The 18,462-nt window shown below is 48.0% G+C and overlaps 1 protein-coding gene across 2 annotated transcripts in view; it reads left to right on the top strand.

The window, feature by feature from the left end:
• Positions 1 to 18,462, top strand: part of COL4A6 (collagen type IV alpha 6 chain) — a 907,271-nt gene that overhangs the window by 618,339 nt on the left and 270,470 nt on the right. For both annotated transcript variants that reach the window (XM_078688783.1, XM_078688784.1), the window contains one exon: positions 1,147 to 1,326. In XM_078688783.1, coding sequence (XP_078544909.1) covers positions 1,147 to 1,326 — 180 coding nt within the window. The remainder of the gene's footprint in view (positions 1 to 1,146; positions 1,327 to 18,462) is intronic.

Genomic DNA, 18,462 nt, shown 5'->3' with positions numbered 1-18,462 from the left:
CCATTACAGATCTCGGGGATCCCACCTCGGTTGCTGAAATAATTGTACATGGGGATGGGGACACGTGGGCCCCCTCCCGAGTCATGACAGACCCTGGGGAACCCCCTGCCCGAAATGAATTAATATGGGAAAGGAGGGCCGGGTTGCCCCTCCTGGTGCTGAAATAATTGTACATGGGGATGGGGGACGTGTGGACCCCTTCCCGAGCCATGATAGACCCTGGGGAGCCCACCCCTGTGGCCGAAATGAATCAATATGGGAAAGTAGGGCCGCACTGCCACCCCTCCCCAAATCTCTCAAGGACCTAGGGAGCCCACCATTAGGTATAAAATTACTCACAATAGGGAGGAGTTTGCGCGGCCCACCTTCCTGAGCCATTAAGGGCCCTGGGGACCCCATCTCCCAGGGCGGACTCGCAATCTATGAGCTTTAAAAATGCTGTCACCGGCCAGGCGGGCAGGGAAACAGATCAAAATATTGCTCCCACCCAGAGATAGCAGTATTAGTAGCTTCTCCCTCCGATTGGAGCACTGCCGGATCCCCCTACAGCCCACAATGAATGTATGGTGGGCACAAGGGAACCCACCTTGAATGATGCAGGCCCCAGGAAATTGTGTCTCCGGGGGCTGGCAAAGCTTCGAGCAGGTGGGCTGCGCAGCCTCCCTCTCCTTTAATTTTTGTAGTGGCCCTGGAAGATGGGGTCCCTAGGGCCGAACAAGGCTTGGGGAGAAGGGCCACGCAGCCCCACCCCTTTAGTTAGATAACCGGACTTGGGGTTGGGGTCCCCAGGGTCAAGCAAGGCCCGGGGAGGAGTGCCAGGTGCCCCCCTCTCTTTAATTAAAAAAAAAAAAGGCCAAGGGGATGGGGTCTCCAGGGCCTAACAAGTTTCAGTGAGGCTGGCCACGCAGCTCCCCCTCCCCTTTATTTTAAGTAGTGGCCCTGGGAGATGGAGTAGGGGGTTGGCACAGTCGGCCACCTCCATTTCATATAAAAAAAAAAAGGTCCTGGCGGTTGGGTGTCCCCAGGGCCTAAGAAGTCTAGTGCAGTAAATGTTTGTGAGCATATTATATTTTGTTTCAAATTCTAATAGACTGTGTTGTAAAAGTTCCTGTTTCACATGATATTTTTATATTGTTTTAATTATAGGGCTTTCCTGGTCCAAAAGGTATTGCTGGTTACAAGGGAGAAAAGGGAGAGCCAGCCTTTGGAACCGGTTTTGCGGAACGTGGTGACCCAGGTGCAGAAGGGCAAAGAGGACCATCCGGGTTTCCAGGACAGCCTGGTAGAGATGGCCTTCCCGGATTGCCTGGCCGCCAAGGCCCTCCTGTGAGTGTTGTCTGAGTTTGGAGCTAGCTAAATGGTAACAAAAGCTCACATTGAAAGGGTGGTTTGGCAACTCATTTCCCTTTCTTCTAGGTATTTAGGCCTTCAATGAATAAATCAGTTCTTAGGCAGTGGCTATTTTTTCTTTTATGGACATGCCATTATTGCTGAACAATGCATTATGGTCCACTTTTATGTACATCTTTCCTTGTTTAACTTAATTGTGTAGTCCAGGTTACTCTAGGTTGCATTTTTGACATAGGCCACTTAAAATGGATTGACTGTCTTATGTGGCCTTAGTATACTCGGATGTATGACGTTACCACGCATACTTTTACAACGCCTACCTTTACAACGCGGTTTTTACAACGCATACCATTACAACGCATAGCGCTTTGGGGTGCTGGATAGTGAATAGTTTAATTTACTATTCCAACTCCAGTCCCCGTGGATAGTAGGGAAGGTTATTGGATAGTAACTTAACCTATTCCCTATCCTAGAGCGCCCCCCAGAGCAATGCGTTGTAATAGTTTGCGTTGTAAAAGTTGCGTTGTAATGGTAGTTCGTTGTAAAAGTTTAGTTGTAAAGGTTGTATACCGTATACTCATTTATGCACTGCGGGCCCGATTCACAAAGTTGGATTTCTTAGAAAGAAAATGTAAGGTTCGAGGCATATGGGCTGCAGACCACACACTATTGCATTAGATCACCATCTGGTAGTGGGCCCGGATTATTACACTTTGTTGTTGTCTTGGAAGAGTCTTTCTCTATTGGATGACTCCTCCCTTAGATTGTAGTGCGCATGGGCATCAACTCCATCTTCAGATTATTTTTTTCCGCCATCGGGCTCGGATGTGTTCATCGTTTGGTCCCGTTACCGATCTCTTTTCGAATTCATAAATCAATCATAATACCATCGGCATCGTCTTCGACAGTGATTCCGGTTACCAGCGTCGAAGAAAGGCTTCACTTCTCGAGTCCAGCGTTCGTCCGGGCTGTCGGGCCTAACTGCGCAATTGGGCCTTTGGCTCATGGAAAGAACACCCTTCAAGAAGTGCCCTCGGTGTGGACACAAATTCCCTCACACCTATCTTCATGAGGTTTGCAACCTGTGCTTATCTCCAGAGCACGAGAGTCGAGACTGTGAGGCCTGCGCTTCGTTCCGGTCCAAGAAAACCATCCGGGACCGTCGAGCTCGAAGAGTAATGGCGCAGTCATCTTCATCTACACCAGATCTCATCATAGACGAGGCTCCGATTGAAGTAGAGGCCAAAGAACAGCAGCACGAAGACATCGCTTCCGAAGCAGAGGATTCAGCTTCTGGAGCCGAGGATCAATCCGAAGATGACGATCTTCCAGCTGGTCAACAGGTCGTGAGTACAGACGTCGACCCTGTTCACCCCACCATATTGGGACAGGCTTCGGTTCCACTTCCACCTTCGGGTCCAGGTGCACACCGACCAAAACCTTCCGACGCCCCGCCTTCTGGCTCGGCTGCGAAGAATATAAAAAAGCCTCCAATCGACTCGGGCTTGAGTCAGTCTGTCAGTCCCGAAAAGCAGAAGGTTCTTAAGCCAAAATTAACACCGGCACCAAAGCATCCTTCGGTACCGAAAGCGGTCGAGCCGAAAGCAAGTTCGGCACCAAAAGAGGTGCCCAAAGCTACTGAACCAAAAACCACCCCGGTTCCGAAAAAAGTGGACCCGAAGACGGTTCTGGCACCGAAACATACTTCGGCTCCGAAGGTAGATGAGTCCAAACGTACTCCGGGAACAAAAACTTTGGATCCAAAGACCACCGATCCTAAGAAAAAGTCTTCGGAACCGAAACCAAAACCTGCTCCAAAGACAATAGACACTGTAAAAGCTAAGCATTTCGTCCCTAAACCAAATAAATCGGCGCCAAAAAAGGAATTTCCAGTAGAAGAGCTTTTCAAACCTGACCCAAGCAAAAGACTCTTCATATTAATCCAAAGACTGGACATATCACTTCAGTGCCTGAAAAGAGAAAAATTGACTATCCTAAACCACCGCCACTTCCTCTAAAAAAGCATGCTCAAACTTCCCCCATAAGGATTCCTTCACCAGAAGTAGAAATACCAATAGAAATTTCTCCTGTACATTCACCATCTAGTACACATAGTCTTATACCACAAGATGAGGATGATGGGGATAGCTACTCACAAGAGGTAGAGAGTGAACATCATATAAACGACATTAATGACCCAGGTGATATTCCTGGGCCATCAGGTGACCCATGGGAAGATTATAATTCACCAGATCTGCCACAAGACGATGTATACCAGTCTAGACCATCTCCCCCAGATGACACTATTGGGTTTATGCAGCTCATTCATAGAGCAGCCACTTTCCATGGAGTACACTTACACACAGATACAGTGGAAGAGGACTTCCTAATGGACACACTAATGTCGTCACATAAGACCACAACCACCCTTCCAATACTTAGTGGAGTGGTAAGACATGCACCAGAAATATTTAAAGACCCAGTTAGAGCAAGGGTAATTACCCCCAGACTAGAAAAGAAGTACAAAGCGGCTCCAACTGATCCAGCATACATTAAAGGACAGTTGCTATTGGACTCACTGGTAGTGTCAAATGTGAGAAAAAGAGCTAACTCGCAGACAACAGGGGATACTCCACCCCCTAACAAAGAGTCTAAGCTTTTGGATGCTTCAGGAAAACGCACCATTTCACAAGCAGCCAATGTCTGGAGGATTGCTAACACTCAAGTTTTGTTAGCAGGATATGATGGGGCTCACTATGTTGAGTTAGAGTCACTCATGCAACACTTGCCAGAACAATATAAAACCAGGGCTTCTGACCTAATACAGGAAGGCAAGGTCATTACAAATACCTCCATACGCTGTGCACTAGACACAGCCTCTAGAGCAATAAATACAGGGTTATTGTTGCGTAGACATGCATGGCTACGCATCTCTGGGTTCCAACCATAAGTGCAAGCCAGTATCTTAAACCACCCATTTGACCAACAACATCTTTTCGGTCCATCAGTCGATAGTGCACTAGAAAAGATGTATAAAGATACAGACACGGCGAAATCCGTGGGCGCCTCTAAGGGTTTCCAAACCGACAATACCTCCTCTTCTTACAAAGCACCCAACCAAACCTCGCCCAGTAAAGGATAATATAGAGGAGGGTATAGAGGAAACAACAATAAGGGCAGAGGTAGAGGAAACAACAATCGCAACGCCTCTACTCCCAAACAGTGACTTCCTTCCATACCCCCAGACCATTCCACTCCTGTCGGGGGGAGGTTACAACAGTTCCTACCTGTGTGGAACTCCAGCACCACAGACAGGTGGGTAAGACAAATAATTCAGTAAGGTTATTGCCTGAGATTACTTCCACTCCTCCAACAATATTTATTTTTATTTATTTATTTTATTTATCCACCCAGGCAGCGTCTAATGTCTCAAGAACACCTCATACTGCTAAGACAAGAGGTGGCATCACTACTGCAAAAGAATGCAATAGCACCAGTCCCAAAACAACATCAAAACACAATAGTTTATTCTCTATACTTTCTCATACCCAAAAAGGACGGGTCCCTCAGACCTATTTTAGATCTAAGGCCCTAAACCTGTACATACAACAGGTTCTACCGATGCTAAAGAAGGGCGACTTCCTTGCCACATTAGATCTTAAGGACGCCTACTTCCACATACCCATCCATCAATCGCACAGAAAGTACCTACAGTTCATACTAGAATGTTAACACTACCAATTCAAGGTACTCCCTTTCGGAGTAACTACAGCACCTCGAGTGTTCACAAAGTGTCTAGCAGTAGTAGCAGCACACTTAAGAAGGGACAACATTCAATTCTTCCCATATCTGGACGACTGGTTAATAAAATCAAAGTCATACAACCAATGTGTACAGCACACGCATCAATCGATATGCCTGAAACACAAACTGGGATTCACAGTTAATCAAAAGAAGTCACATCTCCAAACGTCCTTGTCTCAGCAGTATCTAGGTGCTAAAATAGATACCTCCAAGGCAATAGCGTACCCCAACCCAACAAGAATACAAAGTATGCAGGATCTTATCAAAAGATTACAGCCACAACACTCACTACCAGCTCGAGTGTTCATGTAACTAATAGGAATGATGGCATCTTGCATTTTTATAGTACCATATGCAAACCTACAAATGCGCCCCATACAAGAGTGCTTGGCAAGTTAGTGGAATCAGGCTCAGCAACAAATAACAGATCTGGTGGTGGTAGACGACCGGACATATCGCTCTCTGCAATGGTGGAACACCAAAAACCTTTCCAAGGGCCGGCTGTTTATAGAACCTGTTCTACAAATAATACAAACCACAGACGCATCTCTCACAGAATGGGGAGCGCATTTAGAAAGACACACAGTACAGGGTACATGGACACTGCAACTAAAACTACTCCACATAAATCATCTGGAGTTACTAGCGATTTTTCTAGCTCTAACATCGTTTCAGCATTACCTATCAAACAAAGCTGTACTAGTCCAGACGGACAATATGACAGCAATGTACTACATTAAAAAACAAGGAGGAACACACTCCCTACAGCTCTCCCGGCTAGCGCAGAACATATGGAGGTGGGCCATTCCTCAGACCATTTTTCTATTAGCAGAACATCTACCAGGAGTTCACAATCAAGTTGCAGATCTGTTAAGTCGTCAGAGACAACAGATACACAAATGGGAACTTCATCATCAAGTTCTTCAACCATTTTTTCAAAAGTGGGGTCAACCAGAGATAGATCTGTTTCTACAAACCACAACTCCAAATGCCCAAGTTTCGCCTCCAGATACCCACACCCATTATCCAAAGGCAATGCGGTATGGATGAACTGGTCAAACAAATTTGCGTACGCTTTTCCACCTCTCCCACTAATTCCATTAGTGGTACGCAAGCTACACCAACATTCTCTCACATTGATTCTCATAGCACCAACGTGGGCATGACAACCCTGGTACACCATGCTACTAGAACTCTCAGCGGTACCACATCACAAACTAAAACTCTCCCCACATTTATTGACACAGAACGAAGGAGAGATTAGGCATCCAGATCCAATGCAGCTCAATCTAGCGATTTGGCTCCTGAGGTCTTTGAATTTGGATATCTAAATTTACCACCAGATTGCATGAATGTCATAAAAAAAGCAAGACGCCCTACCACTAGAGCATGTTATGCAGCAAAGTGGAAAAGGTTTGTTGTATATTGCACACATAACAACATCAACCCCTTAGATGTTTCCATACAAAACATCATATGCTACCTGTTACATCTGCAAAGATCTAACTTAGCGTACTCCTCATTCTGTTATAGGGGATCTCTGTGTATAGTCATAATCTATTGAATAGTCCCGCCCATGTGCATGGACCCCGGAGCAATCAAAAATAATCTCTTACTCTGTCTTCATTGCAGTCCTGCATAGACACTTAAGAGAGAATTAAGACAAATATGCAGCCTAACATATACAAGGCTATAAAGGCCACCACTAAATCTAAACAGTGAAAAGGATAGCCCACCATGTCCGGTTTAACACTATTTTACCAAAAATCCCCTTCACCAAAATCCTTGAAATGATAGAGAGGAAGGGTTGGACAGACAGGCCCCCATAGGCTGCCATTATGTGTCTTGCAAAGGGATACCGTGCCTTTAAGGAACTCTCCAGAGACCCTCGTTATCCCAGAATGCTCAGCCAAAGTCCTTTTACTTTCAGTTCTTTTTTCCGGCTTCTGCTAGCAGGACCCTGGAGCATTGAGCTCTCCCTTTTTGAGTGTTTTTTCAATTTTTTGGCACTTTTCAAGTGTTTTGAGTGTTTCACTCGACATCTGACTGCTTCTTCTTCCTTTTGCTGGGGTTTTTGGCCACTCTCCTGTCGAATATGCCTGCCTTGTTCGAGTGCCCTGAGTGTTCCAGGAAGAAGGCTTAATCGGACGCTCACAGAGTGTGTATCCTCTGTGTACCATCCTCTCATGTCCCTGAAGACTGTGAGATTTGCAGATCCTTCTCCAAGAGGACCCTGAGGGACAGAGAAAATCCGTCTCCAAGGCCTGGAGGTAAGGAGACATCAGGACCATGGTGGGTCTGGGCATGGAGGGACTTCGTCCTCTGCCCGTGCTTCGGCCTCTGGGGGGCTCCCCAGTCAAGATAAGGCCAGGAAAAGGCACAGATCTCCGTCAACGTCGATAGCCTTGACGTTGGCGTCAAGTGGGATGACCACCATATGCTCCCCGTCATCCTAGGGCTCTGGGGCGAAGCGGCGTTGCCATTCGACGTCGAGGGTACTGACGTCGAAACCTCGGACGAGGTCGATGTCGAGGACTGAATCGTCGTCGAGACACCGTCGACATCGAGAGGGGTCCGAGAGGCCCCGGCGCTCGCCGTCGAGGCGACACCGCCGTCGAGAAGACGAGAGTCTACGGCGAGAGGGTGAGAGTCGACGTCGAGGGATGTATCAACGTCGAGACGGTCGACGTCTAAGAAGAAGTCGTCGTCACAGAGGGAAAGGTCGACCTCTAGGGGGCGGTCGAGGGCCAGGACTGTGTCCTCTGCCTCAGTGGTCAGCCTGTCCTCTGCATCCAAGAGCCCACGGTCGCGGCGGCGCCGGCGCTCGGCTGCACAGAGGTCGGCCTCGAGGACTTCATTGTCAAGGCCTGCACAGAAGAAAAAGAGAAGAGTGGTTAGGTCTTCGGACTCTGAATATTCGCAGACCTACTCGCCTTCTAGGCTCAGGACGCCTACGCCTCCTCCATTGCCTAAGGAGACTCGTCGTCCTCCTCCTCCAATTCCCCCTCATCAACCTCCTCCTCCTCCACCGCGGCCTACTCCGCGGTCTCTATCTCTGCCGCGCCTCCCGTCACCACCCACGAGGCCTCCACAACCTATGGTTCCGGTTCTGCCTCCGCAGCTTCCGCCTCCTGTACGGCCAGTGGATCGCCAGAGGCCCAGGAGATCGAGGTCACGGTCCAAACGGAGACACCGGTCAAGGAGTGACCGTCGGTCTTCGACACGGCCCCAGCACCGTCACCGGAGGGACAGGTCAAGGTCCCGGCATACGGATTCTTCCAGTGCTAGGGAGTACTCGCCCACCTTATCGGATTCCCCCTGTACGAGGGTGTCACCGGTCGATGACATAGTGTCTTTTCAAGAGGTGTTATTGAGAGGGGCAGCGAAGCTGGGGATTACGGTAACAGTTCCCACACCTTCTACATCGGTAATTTTCGAGACCCTACACAAGCGGCAGTTTTTCTCGACCCTTGTTGCCCTTGGTGCCAGGGCTGGAAGAACCGGTGAAGGAGCTCTTCTTGACTCCGGCGTCAACGAAATCCGCTCCTTCCCGGCTGCAGAAAAAGTACAGGGCCCCAGACTCCGATCCAGCGTTCCTTCGATCAGACCCAGTGCCGGATTTGTGGGAGTCCCTGCAGCAGTTTCTGGAGCACCTTCCGAGGGGCAAGAGGGAAGACTTCCAGGAAATCATCAATATGGGCATGATGGTATCCAATCAGGTAATCAGCTCAGCTGCTGATTCCTCTCTCTTGGCGGCTCATGGATACTGCCATGGGATTAATCTGAGACGCCATGTCTGGTTGCGTCTGACATCGCTAAAACCAGAGGCGCAGCAGCAAGTCGCCAGCTTGCCATTCCCTGGGTAGACGTTCTTTGGTAAACATGCGGATGAGGAGATGGACCGCATGAAGGCGGAGGCAGAAACCCTGACGGCTGTCGGGTTAGAAAAACCAAAAGAGCAGAAGAAGACCTTCCGTCCCTCCCAGAGACGTTTCGGTGCCCAGGGAAGAGGGCAAGGTCGTCAAGCTCGCCAGCAGCACCAACAGCAGCAGCAGTACCAGCGGCGGCCATTCCAGAAGTGCCAGAGGGGCAGAGGTGGCCAACAGTCCTCCTCGATGCCTAAAGGCCCGGCCGGGTCTAGGCCCTGAGGTGCTACTTCCCCCTCTTCCGTTACCCGCTCCGGTGGGGGGAAGCATACAACATTACTTGGCAGAGTTGAGAAAAATTACTCAGGACAAGTGGGTGCTGAATATTGTTTGCAATGGATACAGTCTTCGTTTCGTCAGCCCGCCTCCAGCGATTCTACCGGTTTGCTCACAGTTCCACTGCGCGAGCTTCAGATGGAGGCTGATACCCTGTTAAGAAAAAGGGCGATAGAAGACGTCCCTTTGTCTCAAAGGGGAAAGGATCTTTACTCTCGGTTCTTCCTCGTGCGCAAGAAGGACAAGAACGAGTTCAGGCCCATCCTGGATTTGGGACAAGCAAACAAATGGATTTGCAGGGAAAAGTTTTGCATGCAGTCCTTGCACGAGATTTATCCTCCGCTGCAAAGGGGAGACTGGCTTTGCGCAATAGATCTGCAAGATGCGTACTTCCATGTGCCCATTGCACTGAAACACCGGAAGTTCCTGCGATTTCTAGTCGGCACCAATCACTATCAGTACACCGTACTACCGTTTGGACTGAAGTCTGCACCCAGGACATTTTCAAAATGCATGGCTGTGGTGGCAGCGCACCTGAGAAAAAACAAGGTGTTTGTCTACCCGTACCTCGACGACTGGTTGATCAAAGCATCCACCTTCCAGGAAGCGCAACTGCACTTCAACAGGACGGCGGTTCTGTTGAACCAGCTGGGGATGCACATAAACATGTACAAGTCTGTTCCGACGCCTGTCTAGTGCCTACAGTACTCTGTCAGCAAGCGTGTCTCCTTCGGAGGAGAGACACTTATCGATCCTTCGGAAGGCTCAGGCTCTCATAGCTGTTCCATCTACAACAGTGAGGACGGTGTCTTCTCTACTGGGGTCGATGGCCTCTTGCATCTTCCTCACGCCACACGCACGCCTGCACAAGAGGCGGTTGCAGGAATGTCTGGAGGATCAGTGGGACCAGAAGCGGGGGAGCTGGGACGACAGGATCAAGCTGTCCCTCCACGCTCAACAGTCCCTGAGATGGTGGTGCTCCGCAGAGAATCTCCTCAAGGGGGTTCCAGTCCACAAGGACATTCCCATTCAGACTGTCATCAAGGATGCTTCTCTCCACGGCTGCGGAGCGCATTCAGACCATCTACAGATCCAGGGAACGTGGTCCCCGGCGGAATCCACTTATCACATCAATTTCCTGGAACTCAGAGCTGTGCACTTGGCGCTGAAGGCCTTTCATCCGTCCTTCCAGACCAACTCCTTGCTTGTGCAGACGGACAATACGACCACAATGTATTACCTCAAGAAGCAGGGGGGCTCGAGATCGCGCACACTGTCGCAGAAAGCTCAGGCGATCTGGCACTGGCTGCTAACCAGAGGACTGACGATAACGGCTACCCATCTGCCAGGTGTGCAGAATGCTCAGGCGGATGCTCTCAGCAGGCTGGTGCAAGAAAACCACGAGTGGGTTCTAAACGACGAAGTGCTAGGAGACATCTTCGACAGGTGGGGCACTCCGGACGTAGATCTGTCGAAAACAGAAAATGCCGAGACTTCGCCTCCAGGTATTACCAACAAGGGACACTGGGGAACGCGCTATGGATCAGCTGGTCGAACAGCTTTCTGTATGCTTTTCCACCCATTCCCCTGATTCCGGCGTGCTAATCAAGCTGTCTCAATCCAGAGCACAGGTGATCCTCATTGCTCCGGAGTGGCCCCGACAGTGGTGGTTCATGGACCTACTTCACCGGTCTCTACTACCCCACATGCGACTGCAGTGTCGACCGGACCTTCTCAGGAAGTTCGGGGGCGGATGGTGCACCCCAACCTCTCATCGTTGAGTTTGGCGGCATGGCTCCTGAGATAGTGCAATATGGACACTTAAATCTCCCTGAAGATTGCATGACTATACTTAAGGAAGCTAAGAGACCCTCCAGTAGGACTTACTATGCCTACAAGTGGAAGAGGTTCCGCATCTGGTGCACTTCCAAGCATTATGTTCCGACAACCTGCAAGGAAGATGTCCTCTTCCATACCTTTTGCATTTGGCTCAGTCTGGCCTTAATTTTCATTCTATTAAGGTTCACCTCGCAGCTTTGACTGCATATAGGAAATGCCCTTCACAGACATCCTTTTTCCAGATCCCTGTGATTAAAGATTTTTTGAAAGGATTGAAGAAATTGTTTCCTCCTTTTCGGCGTCCTTCGCCATCATGGGAGCTGAATGTGGTGCTGTCCAGGTTGATGAAGGAGCCTTTTGAACCCATCCATAAGGCTTCTCTGCAGCACTTGTCATGGAAGGCGGCCTTGCTTGTGGCGATTACATCGGCCCGCAGGGTGAGTGAAATTCAGGCGTTGTGTTGCCAAGAACCTTATACTGTATTTCATGCTGCTAAGGTTGTGATGCGTACTCATCCTAAGTTCCTTCCTAAGGTGATTTCTGATTTCCATGTCAATCAGACCATAACTTTACCTACGTTTTTCCAGAATCCTTCCACTCCAGCGGAAAGGTCTCTCCATTCCCTGGATGTCAGAAGGGTGTTGAAATTCTACTTGGATCAGACCAAGGACATTTGTAGGTCAGACCAATTGGTTGTCAATTATGGGTCGGTCAGGACTGGTCTTGCGACCTCTAAACAGTCCATCTCTAGGTGGATTGTGTCCTGTATTCAGTTATGTTACCAGAAGGCTAACAAGACCCTAGGGGGTAAGCCTAAGGCTCATTCTACCAGAGGCAAAGCAGCTACAACAGCTTTGCTTAGTAACATTCCCATTGCAGAGATCTGCAGGGCTGCCACTTGGAAGTTGGTCCATACCTTTGCTAAGCATTACTGTCTGGACTCTGATGCCAGAGCGGATGCTCAGGTTGGGCAGGCTTCGTTGAGTAATCTGTTTGCACAGTAGTGGTATTGTCTTTTTCCTCCACCGCCGGATTGGTTGTTGGGATGGGCTTGCCTTTCTATTCACTAGATTATGACTATACACAGAGATCCCCTACTACAGAAGGAGTAGTTTCTTACCTGTAACTCCAGGTCTGTAGTAGGGGTATCTCTGTTATAGTCATAGCGCCCGCCCTCCTCCCCGGTGGAGAAAATGGTACTGTATTGTATTCTACAGGCCTTACTTTATACACCTTCAAAAAGAACTGTAAGTAAAAGGACTTTGGCTGTGCATTCTGTGATACCGAGGGTCTCTGGAGAGTTCCTTAAAGGCACAGTATCCCTTTTCAAGACACATAATGGAAGCCTATGGGGGCTTGTCTGTCCAACCCTTCCTCTTTATCATTTCAAGGATTTTGGTGAAGGGGAGTTTTCCCTGTGAAGAAAACTTGATAAAATAGTGTTAAACCGGACATGGTGGGCTATCCTTTTCACTGTTTAGATGAAGTGGTGGCCTTTGTAGCCTTGTATATGTTAGGCTGCATTATTTGTGTTAATTCTCTCTTAAGTGTCTATTCAGGACTGCAATGAAGACAGTTTAAGAGATTATTTTTGATTTCTCCGGGTCCACGCACATGGGTGGGACTATTCACTAGATTATGACTATAACAGAGATACCCCTACTACAGAACTGGAGTTACAGGTAAGAAACTACTCCATCAGGTTACATCTTGCTGCTATGGCAGTATATCTTCAAAACAGACAACATTTGTCATTGTTTAGAGTACCTGCAATCAAAGCGTTTATGGAAGGACTCAAAAGAATAATTCCTCCCAGAATACCACCCTCTCCAGTGTGGAATTTAAATATTGTTCTCACAAGACTTATGGGTCCTCCATTCGAACCATTACATAAGTGTGAATTACAGTTCCTTACATGGAAAGTTGCTTTTTTAGTAGCTGTTACCTCACTTAGAAGAGTAAGTGAGATCCAAGCATTAACAATTCAAGAACCATTTATACAACTTCATCACAATAAAGTGGTTCTTAAAACAAATCCAAAGTTTCTGCCAAAGGTCATTTCACCTTTCCACCTCAACCAATCTATTGAGTTGCCAGTATTTTTTCCTCAACCGCAAACAGTTGCAGAAAGATCTCTACAAACATTAGATGTAAAAAGAGCGCTTCTCTACTACATTGATAGGACAAAACCATTTCATAAAACTAAACGACTGTTTGTGTCCTTTTCTCCTCCACATAAGGGAAATCCTATTTCAAAATCAGGCATTGCAAGATGAATTGTTAAGTGCATTCAAATTTGTCACCAAAAAGCAAAACGCACTCTATCCATTCCCCCTAGGGCTCATTATACCCGTAAATTAGAGGCATCTATGGCATTCCTAGGAAATATACCATTAGATGACATCTTTTACCCACCGACACCGTCTCCCACTGACGGCACTACCTATGCCTCCCACCTACCGCCCATTTCTCCTACTTCTCCTACTTCACCCACACCCCTCGCCCACAAAAAGGCCCCCACGTTGAATGCCATCCCACTCTTTAGCACTGCAGAACACTCCGACAACGCTAGCATATCCACCCCCTCGATACCCTGCCTGCTCTCCAACTCACTACTCAACGATTCTCCAATGGCTCTCATCACTAACCCCATCCCCAATACACCCCCTGACCAGACGCTATCCACCCTCCAGCAAGTCAAAGAGGACACGCTACAAATCAAAAAAGATGTCCACGCAATCAAAGAGCTTCTCTCCTCCCAGCTCAGTCTACCTCCCACCATCCCTCTACCCTACAAACGACGCACCCTCCCTACATACCCTCGCCTCCAACGACACCCGCGCTGGCCGACTATCCCCGCTCGCACTAACGCCCACCGCCCCCGGCGTGCCCTCAACCCATTGTCGGACCGTGAATTATGCTCTCTACTGCACTCCTATGGCCCAGGTCCGGAAAAACACATATCCAACGTACACATCCCCATACCCACAATTCTTACAAACCCTCTGAGGCTCCCAACACTCAATAATAGAGGTTCCGTCCCTAACAACCTCAGAAAAGTCCCCCTCACACTAAAAAGCTCGACCACCCTCCTCTCTCCCAAACTCAAATGCATCCTACTCAATTGCAGATCGGCCCAGAGACACTCCTCCGACATCGCTGAGCTCGTCTTAGCTAGGGATCTGGACCTAGCCATTCTAACGGAAACGTGGCTTACTGAAGCCTCTACCCCAATTATGGACATACTAGTCCCCCCCAATTATAACATCATTAGGCTGGACAGGTCCCCTGGCAAGACGGGCGGGGGAATTGCATGCATGTTTAGGAGCAACCTCTCCGTTACTAAAATCACCCCTCCCGCCTTCCCCTCCAGTGAACTCCTCTGCCTCGACATCACCAGCGAGGGCAAACAAGCTTGTGCTTTACATCTCTTCTATCACCCGCCTGGTGACAACCTCATATTCACCCAACAACTCATGGACATGATCACTTCCAATGCCGGTCGGCAGACAACCCAAGTCTACCTGGGTGACTTCAATCTTCACTGGAACGATCAGAAAGACACAGTGGTGAATAGTCTCAAAACTTTCCTTAATGCGCTTGACCTCACCCAAATATGCGATAGACCAACACATGACAAAGGCTCGATACTCGATCTCATCATTGCCAAAGAGAACTCAACACAACTAGAGGCGATCCAACCCTGCGACTGGTCTGACCACCACATTATCACCTTCTTGATCAATGAAAAAGTGAAACCTATCCCAGCTCAACCAATCAAATCCAAAACTTGGAAAAGGGACATGAAGAACCTTAACCCCTCTACCCTGCCTCCCCACATCGGCAATATCCTCCTTCCCCCTTCAGGTGCCTCGGATGTTCAAACACTGATGGACCACTACCTTGACTCTATGAACACAGTAGTCAATGAAGTCGCCCCACTTCAACTGAAGAGAGTCTCCACCAAAACTTCTAACCCCTGGTATGATGATAGACTCAATGACGACAGGCGTACTATGCGAATGGCAGAGCGCACCTGGAGATCGGACCCTTCAGCACTGCACCTCAAAAGGCTTAAGAACATAAGAAACGCCTACTTCAGGAAAATAAAGCGCACAAAGGCGGACTTTTTCAGCCGTCAGTTGGATCAAGCAAAAAACAGGGCAAGAAAGCTGTTCGAACTAATCAAGACCCAAACAAAGACTCAACCCCTACAATCAAACAGCACAACAAGCGACACCCCACACTGTGAAGCCTTCTCTGCTTTCTTTAAGCTAAAGACTGACAACATAAGAAATGACCTCATCTTGGATGTAAGTCGATTCCCCAACAACACCAGAATGTCTTACACTCAACCTAAAAACAAGGCATCTTGGCTGTACTTCGATACCTACTCGGAAGAAGCAATCTGCAAACTGCTCTGCACCTTGAAGCCCTCTAATCACCTCACAGACCCTCTACCTGCTAATGCGGTAAAAGACTTCATCCCCTTGCTCCTCCCTCTCTGGACCAAAATCATCATAAACAGCTCCCTGCAACAAGGCCTCATTCCGGACTCCCTCAAGGTGGGGCAAGTGACGCCTATACTCAAGAAACCTACAGCTGATCCGTCTGACCTAAACAATTACCGGCCCATCACCAATATCCCCACCCTGGCCAAACTGCTGGAGAAATGTGTCCAACTCCAACTAACAAGACACATTGACCAATTTGACCTCCTCAACTCTCATCAATCAGGCTTTCGAGCGAAACATAGCACGGAAACAGCTATGACACACATAATTGTTGACGCCCTCCAAATTCTTGATCGCAATGAGTCCTGCCTCCTCATCCTTCTGGACCTCTCGTCAGCATTTGACACGGTCAAACATGAGAACTTGCTGGAGCTGCTAAGCACTAGAATGGGTCTATCGGGAACGGTTCTCAAATGGTTTTCGTCCTTCCTTCACAACCGGACTCAGAAGTTCAAGATCGACAATGTGCTATCTTCACCTGTGCCTGCAGATCTAGGTGTTCCACAAGGATCCTCCCTCTCCCCCACATTGTTCAACCTCGTCATGGAACCGCTCGCCACCTTGCTCCAAGCCTCTAATGTCCAATTCCATATGTACGCCGACGACACACAACTGTACCTAAAGCTTCAATCCCCGGAAGACATCAAACATCTGAATTCCACGCTTATTAACACTCAATCTTGGCTAGCCGATAATCACCTCAAACTAAATGCTCTGAAAACTGAGTTCCTTCTCATCTCACCCCCGGCGAAAATTTCAATCACCCAAACATGGCTCAACAACCTAACAGCACTCAATGTCCAACCCACCATCGTGGACTCAGCGAAATCCCTAGGCATCACACTGGACGCCAAGCTCAACATGCAGCAGCACGTCAGCAAAGCCACAAAAGCAGCTAATTTCCAAATCAACACACTGAGGAAAATTAAACCCTTCCTCCCTGCTGAAGACTTCCGAACTGCTGTACAAGCGTTAGTCATCCCTCGAATAGACTACGGAATTGTGGCCCTCAGCGGACTCCCGCTATCCACAACAGCACCCTTAAGAGCCTCCCTGAACGCTGCCGCAAGACTCATTACTGGCTCAAGAAAACATTCGCATATTTCCCCAGACTTAAAGTCCCTAAAATGGCTGCCTTTTGAAGCCAGAATACAACTAAAAATTGCAGTTATGACACACGCGGCAGTGCACCACAATGCACCCACCTACCTCGCTCAAAAGCTGTCTATATCAGGAGGTTCGAGATCCAATAGAAGCTCAAAAAACCTACTCCTGAAACCCCGTAGATTCCGGAAAGAGAAAACTTACAAGCGCTCCTTCTCAGGAATGGCACCCAGGATCTGGAATGCGCTCCCTCCTGAAACCAGGCTTATCTCCTCCACTGCACTCTTCAAGAAAGAGGTGAAAACCATCCTTCTGGCCAAGATCTCCTGAACGCTATAGGGGTTGGATCAGAGACTCTGCATTGCCTTGTGTCAATGCTCACCTTGTCCTTTGGCACTATACCTCTACTTGAGGGAGACACTATTACGCTACTCTCTTACTACCGACCAATATATGATACTCGTTGGGTCACTGATGCACCCTCCCGCTGCCCCCACTCAGTGCTCTCTCTATACTAAAACACTGTTATAAGCCTTCCACACACCCAAAGTGTACCTGAACACCTCTGTAGTGGGATCAATGACTTATGCCGTCTTATATTACTTGTTTACCTGACTGTATATTGATATGTTTTATGTATGTTATTATTATCCTTTCATGTTAGTGACTACTACATTGCTCCCATTACCTCTGTTCATTCCTACTGCCCCTACCCTGTCATTGTGAAGCGCTATGATATCTGTAAGGATCTTGTTCGCGCTATATAAAACTTTGAATAAATGAATAAATAAATAAATAAATAAAATCTGTAGAGCAGCTACATGGTCTACTCCGCACACATTTACAAAACACTACTGTGTAGATGTGCAGGCAAAACAACAAGCAAGTGTGGGCCAGGCTGTACTCAAAACATTATTTCAAACTACTGCAACAGATGCGGGTGGTCGCCGCTAAGGGAGAACTTGCTGTGCAATCTATGCAATAGTGTGTGGTCTGCAGCCCATATGCCTCGAACGGAAAATGCTACTTACCAGTATGCAACTGTTCTTGGCATGTAGGGCTGCAGAACCACACACGCCCACCCGCCTCCATGGCCAACTGTATCTGTTCCAGTATTATCTTATTTAGATACACAACACATGGTCATCTCTATCTGTACTCATACAACTCCATCATTTGCCCAATGGCGAAAACAATCTGAAGATGGAGTCGATGCCCATGCGCACTACGATGTAAGGGAGGAATCATTCAACAGACAAAGACTCTTCCAAGACAACAACAAATTGTAATCATCCGGGCCCACCACTAGATGGTGATCTAATGCAATAGTGTGTGGTTCTGCAGCCCTTCATGCCAAGAACAGATGCATACTGGTAAGTAGCATTTTCCTTTTCTCCTTTCTTCGATTTTTGACACTTATGGTTATAATAAGCCTTTGTTTTAGCTAGGCACAGATCTCTGTGAGTCATGGATTTCCAGGATTACACAGGGAAACCCTAATCCTAAGCAAAGACAATTTTCTATCGTGAAAAATCATTTGTTTACAGTTATTCAAAAGCTAACATTTGCACTCTTTTTCTGTTTCTACTACACTTGAAAAATTATTTATTTTCTCTGTTGAGGAGTGCTTTCTCCATTATACTGCTGTA

Source organism: Lissotriton helveticus, chromosome 4_1 (assembly GCF_964261635.1).
Source record: "Lissotriton helveticus chromosome 4_1, aLisHel1.1, whole genome shotgun sequence".
Lineage (NCBI taxonomy): Eukaryota > Metazoa > Chordata > Amphibia > Caudata > Salamandridae > Lissotriton > Lissotriton helveticus.
The sequence above is the reverse complement of the archived record's forward strand: the minus strand, read 5'-3'. Positions and strand labels throughout refer to the sequence as shown.